Source organism: Anoplophora glabripennis, unplaced genomic scaffold (assembly GCF_000390285.2).
Source record: "Anoplophora glabripennis isolate ALB-LARVAE unplaced genomic scaffold, Agla_2.0 scaffold452, whole genome shotgun sequence".
NCBI classification, from domain to species: Eukaryota; Metazoa; Arthropoda; class Insecta; order Coleoptera; family Cerambycidae; genus Anoplophora; species Anoplophora glabripennis.
The window spans coordinates 140526-153854 of NW_019416538.1; the positions used below are offsets into that span (position 1 = coordinate 140526).

Consider the following 13329-nt stretch of genomic DNA (forward strand, 5'->3'; position numbering starts at 1 on the left):
GAACGACAACCCGGTCAGAGAGTGAGGAGCCACACAAGTGGCGATGAGCCCGTCGTAGGATTCTGGCCGTTCTTCGCATGATAACGTCAATTAACACACGGACATATATGGGAAACTGTACGGTGTATATATTACTGGAGTTTCTCAAAAAAATGTGACCTTAAATTATAAAATATTAGTTTTAAGGAGGTATATCGGGTTCACTCAAATGCACCAGATGTACTTGAAATTTATATAGCATATTAGCCAGTGCTCCCTTTGTGCGTCGTATTTTTTTGAATCTAGATTTTGAGTTGTTGAAAATTGTTCATTTTAACATAGGTTTATATGGCGAAGATGAACGGTGCGGCTCTTTTTTTGCCCATAACTGAGAAAAAAATGTAGAAATTGTGAAACAAAACTTTTCCATAGACAGTACACAGTATTATCTTATTTTTGATGTAAACTAATGTAAGTTTTGAAGATAGTACAGCTGTATTAATTAAAAACAGATGACTTGAGGATTAATGTGACAACGTCGCAATCAGCTGACAGCAAAGTGGGAATACATTTGAAAGACTTGATAAAAACGAAATTGATTTCAAACATATACATTTTTCCTAAATCCCATGTACATTGTTATCAACAATAAATTATCCAGAACAGATGATTTTTTGTAATGTTTTTAAAAAACTAGATTAATTAAAGAAGACTAGGAAGCTGTGATATATTTATTGGAATAAAAAATACAGTTGATAAATCCTTTTAATATATTTAATGGTTTATAAAAACATCGTAATCATTACCAAGCAATATTTAGGGTTACATAAAGTTTTCTTTACTTGATTACTATAATTAGTAATACTTGAGATAAAAGCATTTGTACGGAATAATAAATGAACATAAATATTTCTCAGCAAACTTTATATCTAAAAAATTAGTTATAGTTGCAAAACTTTTGTAGCATTACTAAAATAGAGATTAAGAACAGTGAGTATTAATGTAATTTCTATCACAGAACCTTCAAAATTGCATCCAACATTTTCTTTGACTTGGACGAGAGATGGGCGCGAGTGTCATTTCATTTCTTTCGAACTAAATTAACATAATTCTCGTTGTTTTACCAGTTCACATGATTTACGGGTTTTAAATAAAAGATACAAATCTTCGCCAAGATAATACGATATATTTGCTATATATAATAATTATATTGTACATAGTTTACACACAATACATTTTTGAACGCGTACACATCTTTACCCGAATTTGACGCGCAATATCTGCTATGTCCGAGGTCTGTAGGTTCGTAGTGTGTACAACTGCTAGTCAATTATTAGCGTTGTTGCCACATCTGCATAGTTTTTATGCGTTCATTAAATATAATTTAAAACTACTTAAATGTGATATTTTTTGTTGTTAATTAGTCAATATGTATGCTATGTGCACATGAGTAGATTTGTTTGCTATATGGATAATGTTTATCGCAAATAATTTCAATAGAATTTATTTTTTTCAAATTGGCAACGGGTTTTAGCAGAGGTGGATTGGCTGTGCGGGAACTCGGGAGGTTTCCCGATAGGCCGCGGTCATTTTGGGCCAGTCCACGCTGTAGAAGGATGAAAAATATTTTTCTTTCAAAAAACGGGCCGCTTGATGAATGTTTCCCGGGCCTGTTCATCTAGCCAGTCCGCCTCTGGGTTTTAGTCCCATAAGAAAAGCGCTCCTCACTTCCCTCGGACCTCGATGTACCTCCTTAAGGAATTAAGAACTGAGGTGAAATCTTGTCTTCATACTGATAACGACATGAGATACGCATAATTAAAAACATCATATATTTCACACAGTGTACATTTGCATTTAACATAAAAATTTCAAACATATGAAAATATAAACCTTATGCGTTAGGTTTGTGCTCGGTACAGCGAACAACAAAAATGATGCCACCATTTTAGCGATTTCGATCACGTCCTAGATCCCGACGAGCAGATTTACTTCCAGTTACAGTTTAATTCCACGATCGCTAAAAAGATCCCCGTAATTACAGATCCACTAGCGAAAGAGTGGGCAGCTAGTTGCCTTCTACGTCAACTAGCGAAAAGTTTTAAGTTTTATTTCTGCTGGACGTCACATATAATTACCTCAATTAATTAATCTTCTTCTTCTAACCGGATATCACCGATCACGAGGGAAATTATTAAACGCCATCGCTCTTTTCCAGGTGGGAGAAGCAGTATCCGCTACTCGATCTACTCGGGCGATCCAGACGGTTTTTTCAAGATAGACGCAATCACCGGGGCCATTACGACGGCGTCCAACCTGGACCACGAGGCCAGAGCCAGCGTCCTGCTCAACATCCAAGCTACCAGCGGTGATCCGCCTGTATACGGGCATACCCAGGTCAGTATAGAAACCCTCGGCAGCAGCTGTCACCATAAAAAGTTGAAATCAGTATAAAAAATATTTTTAATACTTTACCACAGTAATAGTAAGAAACATTTTGGGTACCGCCGACTGCTTAGTCTAAGCGTTTATTTAAACCGCAATGTGCTGTGAAAAAGCACTGTTTCTGTTTGCTACAAAAAACAGGACAAAAAGCCGACACAGCTTTGTCTTTGGTCACAACTATTGTCCTATTTTTATGTAGTATGTAAGTCAGGACGACTCCAGAAGTTCTCAACAAGTCCTAACAATTTGGAAATGCGTTTCAGGTCAACATAGAGATAGAAGACGTGAACGACAACCCACCGGAGTTCGAGTCCGGCACGGTGCGCATCTCCGTGCCCGAGAACGTCGAGCTGGGCGTCCCCCTATACGCGGCGCACGCCAAGGACAAGGACTCGGGCTCGAACGGCGTCGTCCGCTACGCCATCCTCAACAACGGCGCCGGCGGCCTCTTCAAGATCGACTCCAAGCTGGGCCACCTGACGCTGACCAGACGCCTAGACTACGAAACGGCCCAGCGACACAGTCTGGTCATCACGGCTACCGATATGGGCATTCCTCCGCTATCTGCCAACCTCACAGTGCTCGTCGAAGTACAAGACGTTAACGATAACCCGCCGGTGTTCGAGAGGAGCCAGTATTCTTTGAGTGTTCTGGAATCTTTACCTGTGAACTCGCAAGTAAGTCATTTCCTTCTTGTTTGGTTTAGCGGATTGAGTTGTAAACGCGCCTTAATCCGATTTGTTTGCATTCCGCGATTTGTCCGATTTTGAAGTTGCTTGTGGTGTATTGGTCCAATCCTCAATGCTTTGCTGAAATCGAGGTGCAGGATAATAATTTAAACGAGAGGAGTTCTATTTTTTTTTAATATTTTAGCGATTTACTGCAAAATTATAAAACCTAGGGAAAAACCAAAAAGCAGTTTATCTTTGTAAGTTCAAATTTTTGAAGTTTTCTGATACTGAGATTTTCTTTCTTACAAATTTCACAAATTAACTTAGGATCATTTTTATTACAAGAATTTTTGTCTTGGGAAATATCTGAAAAAATGCTTCAAAACCAATTTGCCCAAAATTTATTACCGATGTTGCAAAATAGCAATAATTGATGAAAAAAAAAGCAAAATAATCAAGTTTTTTGTATAATTTTTTAAAAATATTTTAATTGCTCCGGGGGCATTCTAATTTTGGTAAAAATTTTCAAAATGTTGCACAGCCTCAAATACAGCATCTAGATACTTAAAATTTTTTTCACATAGAAAAGACCGCTCAACCTTTCAAATGGTTATTGAAAAATTGAAGTCGGTTGATTAGGGCCGCCACAGTAAATTTTTAAAGTCTTTTTTTTAATTTTTAAACAATTAGATTACATTTATCAATTTGCAATTTAGTTTTTTCAAAAATTATAATTTTAAAGTACAGGGAAAGACGCTCCTTTTTTTTAAAAAAAGTTAAATTCCGTTTATTAGTTCTCGAGATATAAGCGGTCAAAGTTTATCGGCATTTACCGTTAATTTATAAACAATTTAACAATAGTCTTTGATCCAGTGGCTTCGCTTTTTCAAGTTCTAAGCTGGAAAAAATGCTATCCATAAGTTATCGGAAAAATAGATAAATCAGTGGAAAAGCTGTCGCTCGCACGCTCGAAAAGTGACTCAAAACACGAAAAGTGAGGGAGGGGGCTTTCGCTGAATTCGAAGGTTCAAAATGCGAAGGTACGAAAAAAATTGCATTATCTCGGCTTCTAATGGACCAATATCGATCTTTTTTGTTACTCCGATATCTCGCGAGCCAAGGAATTCGAATATCGTAATACCAACTGTCTAATTTGCACATATTTTGTTATAAACAAAGTTTATTATTTATGCATTAAATATACTGTATATTTTACCCTATGCTATTGCATTTTTTCAATGAAAAAATTTGTATACGTATATATTTCAACACTCTGCATATGAATGTATTTAGTTATAATTATTATAATTATTTAAATAATTTTTGTTTAAACAAATAAAAGAAAAATTTTTATTTGGAAATTATTTTTTTTAAGTATAATAAAATTAAGACAAAATAGTACTTTAAAATTATAAAAAAAACTAAATTGCAAATTGATAAATGTAATCTAATTGTTTAAAAATAAAAAAAAAGAGTGTTAACTTTAAAAATTTACTTCTGTGACCGTCCTAGTCAACCGATTTCAATTTTTCAAAAACCATTTGAAAGGTTGAGCGATCTTTTCTCTGTGAAAAAATTTTCAAGTATCTAGATGCTTTATTTAAGGCTGTGCAACACTGAAAATTCGAAAATTTTTTTTCAAAATTTTTTTAAAAAAATTATTTTGCAAAAACTATCGAACCGTTTCTAATCAAATTTGGTGTGTTGTTTTATTGTACTCTAAAGTTTCTTTTACCAAAATTAAAATGGCTTAGGAGCAATTAAAATATTTTTTAAAATTATCCAAAAAACTTGCCTTTTTTATCAATTATTGCTATTTTGCAACTTTTAACTTACAGCATATTGTGCAAAATTCAATTCTAAAACTTTTTCCTCATCAATATTCTTCCAAAATGCATAGGTTCCAAGATATAAATAAAATACTGAAAATGTTTTAAACATTTTTGCAATTTTCAAAATGTTCCGGACCTCGCCCGGATCTAGGGATCTACACTTTTATTATTTGAGTTGTACTGAAGGTAATCCAGAAAAAATTGGCTTGCCCCCTCTCACATCCACCTCAAAAAAGATCCGCCCTAGTCATATCATCAATATCTTGTAAAAACCTCGAAGAGCCTAGAAAAATAACTTCAAAACACCTTAAAATCCTATCCACAACACCCGAGCTATTTATTTATCAATTAAACGTACCATCAAATGGTGTAATGGCCGCCATCATTAGTAAAACTATTAAATGTGAGATTTTGAGCTTTGCATCGTCACGGAAATATAGGAAGCTACTTATTTGGACATTACTTTTGCCATCATTAATGTTTTATTCGTGTGAGAAAAACAGAAGCAAACAATGAGCAGCACAGTATAATCAAACGATAATTCCTAGAGATAAGAAATGTATACTTAATGCTCTTACAATTAGAGTGGGAAAGTAACAGTGCATTAAAAACCCCTGCTTTTTTTATTGAGTTAATTCGATAAGATTTTCCCGGAGAAAGATTGAATTTGTTCGTAACGCGAAAGCTAGTAATAGATTAAACCTTTTTTTAAGAAACTTACTCGTCACAACAATACACAGTTTGGAGAGAATATTACACAGAGCAGCTCTAAACCGAAAGGGATATCACTGACCTCGGCTAAGGCCATTACGGGTTTAGCATTTTCTCGGAGTATTCCGTGAGGCGGCGATGAAATCGATCGGTAATAGTCCATTTGACGTAATGAGTTAGGCCCTTTCTGACCCCATCGTCCACCATTTATCACGCGCTCAAGGTCGCAACGTCTAGTCATGACGTTTGAGCGAAGTCGTGGATAATCCATCCGTTGCCCCCGTCGATAATCCCGGAGATACGACACTGAAAATCAATTTGTGTGAAGATCTACACGGCGATTACTTTTGAGGCGGACACCGTTTGGATCTCCTGCACTAGAAAAGATACAGAGCTACAGAGCAAGTTGATTTAAGATTTTGGAAAGGTGAAAACAAACCAAACCGCTTCTAGTATCTAAAAACCTGAATTTTCTTATTTCTTCCACATCTTTTTACAACTAAAAGTGATTATTGAAATAAGTTGCCTATTTGTTGCAAACATTTCTCGTGTCTGATTTTTACACCATCAAAAAACGTTATTTTATAATTTATGAAATATAAACCGTCTAAAGTGATACTTTATCCACTAGTGGAATAAAGTAACTTTATTTCTCTGGTAGAATAATGAAAAAATAGTAAACTGATAATAATTCAAATTTAATTTATTTACTACAAAGTTAAACTGAGAAAAATTTATAAATTATTAAACATTTTCTACTTTTTGCCTTTTTTCTTGTCATAGCATTGTTTCTTTTTGTTTTTAATGATTGCAACCTTACTGAAATTATTAGCTAGCTATGTTTCGAATTGGCTTCATTCTACCACATATATCAAACTTCTAATCGTGACCTCCTTGCAAACCATAATTATTGAATTCTACAATCAACCTAAATAACTTCCAAGTCATTTACCACAATCGATACAACAATCCCATTTTCTTTAAACTACGAGGGTGGTTCACATTTCAGTCACCTTTCCTAATTAAAATCTGTAAGCGTCAGTTAAATATCCTTCATCAGAAATCTACGCCCAAAACTAAATTGTGTTCAGACAAAACATTCGACATAATCATACTACAGTCTTACAAATAAAATGATGTATGCTCGTACTGATTCTCCCTCGTAGTTATATTCGTACGCATTTCCTGTAAGCAATTTTTTTTTCGTAAGACAATAATTAGCAATCATTTATACAAACAGATTTGTACCGATGAATGTGGCTGAATAATAACTCGGACTTAATATCGTAAGAACAGATCCAAATATGGAAAAGGGAAAGCTGGCGGTTGTAAAGAATATAATAAAAATAGACGTAATATCGGCTTAATCTAAAATGATTATGGAATATTGTAATCTCGTCTATTAATTACAATATTAGCTTGATGGACGTGACACTTTACTCTGCGCGGTGTCGGGATGGTTTTCAGCAGATTACAGCAATGATTTAAATGAATTTGTTTAATAGAAACATTAATTAATGTTTCGTTTACGTTAATTTTTTTCCAGATCCTACAACTGACCGCCGTCGACGCCGACACCGGCAACAACGCCCGACTGACATACCGCTTAATATCCACGAACTCCTCCGACGATGCTGACATCAAAGACATCTTCGGCATCTTCCCCAACAGCGGCTGGTTGTACCTTCGAGGGAACCTAGACAGGGAGACCAAGGACCGGTACAATTTGGTGGTAGCAGCTTCCGACAACGGTACACCTTCAGAAACAACCACCACGAAAGTTTCGGTCGAGGTGTTGGACGCAAACGACAACGATCCCGCTTTCGTAAAGGATTCCTACGAGTTCAGCATTGAAGAGAATTTGAGAAGGGGCACCGTCGTCGGTAAACTGCAAGCCAAAGACGCGGACAGCGGGGTCAACGCTGCTATAAGATATAGTCTGATTCCCGGCAATGGCAGCTTCCAGATCAACCAGATTACTGGTAAGTCCGCAAGCGAAATATAATCTCCCAGTCCACACTTAATGAAAACAATTAACTGTTTCTGTATAATCCACCTTTCAACTAGAAACTGGCGCTGTAAAGCTTATCAATATCCGATAAGTTTAATTTTATCGTTTACGTATACCCATGCTGATTGCCTTTAAAACCCGTCTACCTACCATCTGCTTACCTTGAAATTATTTGAATAATATTATTTGGAGTCGAGATCAATTCTCCTTAAGTTACACTTTAATCACGTTACATATTCTCCCTTGGTCGTAACGGATTGGAGGATTGAGGATATAATAAAATCATTTCGAAAATATTTGTTTTGTCCCGGATAAAAGCGCTATAAAAAATCGGAGGCAGAGGCATTAGCCGAGCAAACAGACTCTTCGGCTAAATAAAGGCATATTTGTTTTTCATTTACTTTGTTTAACCACTCGCGGTGTTTGTTTAACAATACACGAATTTGCTATTAACCTATAATAGACGGATACAACCACAGGCGTATAGAGATATCTACGCACACATTTTGATAGAAAATTCCTCGGATAATTGATTTCGGGCAAATATTGACAAGGATGTACAGGATGTAACGAAAATGCTTCCCCAAAATAGTTCTTGTAGATGGAATGGTTTTTTTAATATCTGACTTATCACAATAATTCGAAAAAAAAATTTTGGTACCGCTGACTATCGATAGCAAGGCTAACTCTGTCTACAGGTCTTATTACTGAGCTATTTTAGTATATTTATTCGCAGTTATTAACACTAAAATTGAACTAGCAATGTTACTGTGTTCTACAAAATATCTGGCCAATGACAGTTCTCCAGTGGTCCCCAATAAGTTTAAACAATTTTGGTTACTATTAATTTTAAGCATTTTTTGAAGTTGCTACGGTTACGTTTATTTGAAATACTATTCACCATTAATAAATCCTCTAAAGCTTTATAAACCTCTGTATAGTTTTCGTAGTATTTAATCCCGGTATCACTGTTAGCAGGCATAGTAGTTGAACATCGTTGTAAAACGGCCAAAATACGATCAGAGGAAGCCTCGTAAAATGTTATTCCTGTTGCTAGCAGCGTTTTATTAAGGTTAACATACTGTTTTATTGTTCGTGTACTGCCAACAATAAAACGCTCAGACGAAGAAAAAACGTTTAACTTATTTTTAAAAGTCGTCGCTTTTTTAATGAATTTTTAATCTTTTCTTCATAAAAGGGAGTTAATTTTATAGTTTCTGCAAGCTACAAGTTTTACGAGCCGCGCAAATAAAGTCTACTACGCTCATTGTTGGAAGGCCATATTTAAAACTTAACATGTAGAAGAAATATTTGTCCTTTAAGAAACTGCGGGTAGAAATGAAAAAGATAGGCATACTAGGCAAGAGGAAACACACCGTATATTTCCGGGATTTTGCGAGGTTCTTATCGACATTTCCTTTTTCAAAGATTTTTAACTTGTTTTACAGTTAATTTGTCGATTAAATCGGCCATAGATCAAACGTAAACCGTCCGTCGGATTTTCGGAGAGCCGAAAACCGCCAAAAACTAATCCTCCGCGTTGTGATGTAGATGAGCTTAAACACGGAGCAGGCCGTGGGGCCTCGGCGATAATTAACGAAATAAGAACGAAATTTATAGTGGGCTAAACCTCGAGAAAATTAAAGCCGGTCCGCGATGCGTTGGTCACGCGTAAATCATATTTAGTACATCACGGATCAGATTACGACTATCGGGACGAGATAAATGCTGTACTTAATCGTATTAAAGTCCATGAATCAATCCGTGATGCAGGTTCAATGCGCCACTTTCATAGATGTTATAACTCAATTCCTTGTGCCTCGAATTTACATCTTCCTGGATGTCATATCGTGAATTTCTTGCCCTTGACGTGCCGATTCCGCTCGGGACCGCACCGTCGAGGCAGCGGCGTATCGCGAAAAGGCTCACCGTACACTTAATTAAAAAATTATACGTATTTCGTCGTACAAAGAGAATCTACGTGTTGTTTTTCTAATTTAAACACTTTGTATCTCAAAAACGCAGCATTTTCTTGTTTATATGAACCTTTTCTTACAATTCGGGACACCATGAACACAACATCTCACTACTCGTCAGTTAAATACACTTAAAAGTGCATAAAAGGAAAACGCCGTCCGTGAAAATAACAAATCTACATAACTACGTCATTCCGGTGGAATGTAAAATTCCCTGGACAATTCCTGCGCTCGACGCCACTGGCAACGCCCATAGAAGGGACGCAGTGGTGTATTCATCATGCGAAATTGGATTCTGGGTTAATTGAGTATAAAGCTCAAACACGATCCTTATTTACGATACTTTACGTGAATATTATTGTTAAGAAATTATAGTGAAGTTATTTATGATATTTATGCTTCGCTGCACGTTGCGCTACGTATACTGACTTACGACCGACCTGCTCCTATACCCGCTGGCCTACTAACAAATATTATAAACAAATTAAGTTAACTCGAAACGCATCTGTCGTTTATTGAAAAATAAAAATGCGAAATGGTTCAAAGCAAATGAAAATGTAATTACTTAACAAAAACATTAACAATATTATCGTAAAATAAATACGCCTAGTAAGTACGTAATAGTTTGGCAACTGAGTTCACAGCCCAAGGCTGTCAAAAGAACGCCTTAATTTCATTCAGTATTTCCACAGCGACGAATCGGGAATACTGAGGCCGAAACCTGACGCGAACGAAAACAAAAAACTTCCAAGGCTGTCGTATCGGAAATTAGTTGCAATTAAAACGTCGCCGAAGTGGTGAACCTAATCAGTTCAAGCATTTCTGATAGAAATAGGAGCCCTGCGATCCGCAGAGTTGATCATAGAATACGTAAGGCGTAGCTGTACGGTGTTCCGACGAAAAAATCCGATTAGTGATGGTTGTGGGGAAGCGTTTCACACAGGGTTGCCAAATTGGAATTTTTCTCGCAATTTTGGGGATTTTTTTCAGGGAGAAAATTTGCTTGATGTAAAATGTGCGTAGGAATATGTGGCTTATATTTTACAGAGTAAATTTTTGAGGGGAAATACGGGCAAGATGCATTTTTCTTGTTTAGAAATATTGTTTCCAAATTTGTTTAATTAATAAATAAATAAAAACAATATTTTTGTCCATACATAAATGATTTATTTGTATCAAATATTAAATGTCAATAGCAATAACTAACGAAAAAAAAACACTTTAAATTAATTAAAATATGATTAGACCAGTGAAATTCCTGCACTGTAATAACAGTTTGTTTAAAGAAGATACTACACGCAAAAAAATTTCTTGCTTCAAATGTGCAACATTTAATTTTAAGGTTTATACATATATACGCAAGACAATATTTTCTTCTTTCAAGAAAATTATTTATTTATTTAAATACTTTAAATTTCTACTCAGAAATATAATTTCTTACTTTAAAAATAGACAGCTTTTCATATTTAACTAAGGTTAAACGAATTCTGTTCTTAATTTTATGATCTACATAGATTTTATAGAAACATGTTTTATATTGTATACAATTAATGTATCATTTGTTTAATACAAAATTGAATAGTTTTGGTCAAATGATTGTATATAGGTACTTATTTTAAGAATATATTTTGATATAAATATTTCAAAGTAATAAAAATTTTTTTTTCCAAATTCACAACACTTAGTACAACAGCTAGGATCGTTCGTAAGTTTAACCAACCAGACATAGGTCGGTTTGGGACTTATTGATAGTCTTCATCATTATGTCGTTAGAACGATCCAGCTGCTTACTCACATGGAGACGTGTATACATAGAGCGTAAGTGGCTCCATCTATCGTGCTACTTCCTACTTACGCCATTCTGTGACCTGCTACAATTTTCTTTCAAGAAAACAAGTTTGATTATAATATGCTACATTTGTCTTGAATAATTCCTACATTAATACTAAATTTTAAATATATGTATATTTTAAGGAACTGGTAGTTTGGAAACAAATATGTTTACAGTTTATGATGAACTGTAAGAGATATTGTAGCTAAAATCCGAGATAATAAATTTCAAAACTATAAAAGATTCGAATTAAATTATATATATTTACAAATAATATAAATTCTAAGAAAAATTATAGATTACAGCATTCCACATAGTTTGACGAAAGTATATACATGTGAATAGAATAAAATAACATTTATTTTTTTTTCACTGTATTAGGTACTTGTTTTTATATTTTTCGAAAAAAAATTGAAAATATAATTTTGAGAAAAAAAAAATTAAGGGAGATTCGCATAAAACTAATCTGGCAATCCTGATTTCACACTTCCACTTGCTTTATCTCCAGTACTGACCGTAAAAACGGTTGTTCTCGTTGGTTTAATGATACCATTACACTTTTTATGTGGCAGTACGTAGTCTCTCTGGAACATAATTAAATTTGATTCGAGGTGTAGACAAAAAACTTTGGAAATGTAGTGCAAAATTATGATTCACATCGCGTCTTGGGGGTCAGGGACGGTGATCGATATTAAATCGAATTTTGCTGAAAAAACGCAAGGTTGGCGGTTGTTACTTGAAACAATTGAATGGCTTCGACGTTGCCAATAACAGCCAGTGTCCAATAATATTAATATTATTAATTATAGGACACCCTGTATAACATTCAGCAACGGCATTACTTTTCCAATCTTCACTGTGAGCAAACCACCAGCTCACATCGAGGACATTGCTCGAAAATCGCGCCAGTTTCGAAAATATTGTAAATTTCCTCACCGACAGCTCCCCTTTGCGCCGAAGAGATAGTGCCGGCCAGTTTCGTGAGTGAAATGAAAAAGGCACGCGGTCCGCTATCAAAAGACCCGTGTTCTGATAACCCTAATTGAGGGCAGCGCCATCGACGCCGGCAGCGCTGCTATCGGTGGGATAATTTAATATACCGGCAATAATTGGGCCACAAAAAGTGTGTTGATTGGGCCAAAGTAGTTATAGAAAGTGTCAACGGTTTATTATTTGTTCTGAGCGCGGAATGCTAAAAGCATTCCACGGCTTCTGGAGCCGCCCGAGATTCGACAACGTGACTGGCATTTGGCCCCTCATACATTTCAATCATCCGCGATGCGGTCCGGTCTCTCTCCGCGCGGGTCGGGGACTTTTTTTTTGCTCTTGTTTCCATAGTTTTCACTTTTATATCCACGATTGCTGCGCTCGCCATTATACAAACACTGTTTGCGGTAAATGCCTGAAATATTATGCATATGACAACTGGTATAGTATATTCACAGATTTAAGGAATTATTTAGCTATTATAGGCCAGGAAAATAAGCTGGGAAATTACCATTTCGCGACTTTTTGTTTCAAGCAAGCTGAATTTATCACTATAGATGTTAAATATGTACAGGGTGGGCAAATAAGCGAGGTAAGCGGCTGTATCTCAGAAACTAATGATCGTAGAGAGCTACGGTAAAAAATTTTATAGGTAAAGTGGGCAAGGGAAAATGCTGGAAATTATTTTCAAGTTTCCAAGATGGCCGCCAGTGCGCGTTTCCAACATCTTGAATTACATAAAGTTACGTTTCTCGCGATTTTCCCCAATGAATGTAACAAAAAAGTATTTGCGTTTTAATGTTAACTTAAAGTCGAATATTTTTTGTAAAAACAATTTTTCTCTATCTTTCGAAATAAAGTGGTGGGGGGTATTTGAATGTTGTTT

At 35.6% G+C, this 13329-nt stretch overlaps 1 protein-coding gene across 1 annotated transcript in view; it reads left to right on the top strand.

The window, feature by feature from the left end:
• The window catches only part of LOC108912501 (protein dachsous), a 43198-nt gene that overhangs the window by 12957 nt on the left and 16912 nt on the right, over window positions 1-13329 (top strand). Inside the window, exons 4-6 of the mRNA XM_018717738.1 lie at window positions 2198-2376; window positions 2688-3101; window positions 7185-7620. Of these exons, the coding sequence (XP_018573254.1) occupies window positions 2198-2376; window positions 2688-3101; window positions 7185-7620 (1029 nt within the window). The remainder of the gene's footprint in view (window positions 1-2197; window positions 2377-2687; window positions 3102-7184; window positions 7621-13329) is intronic.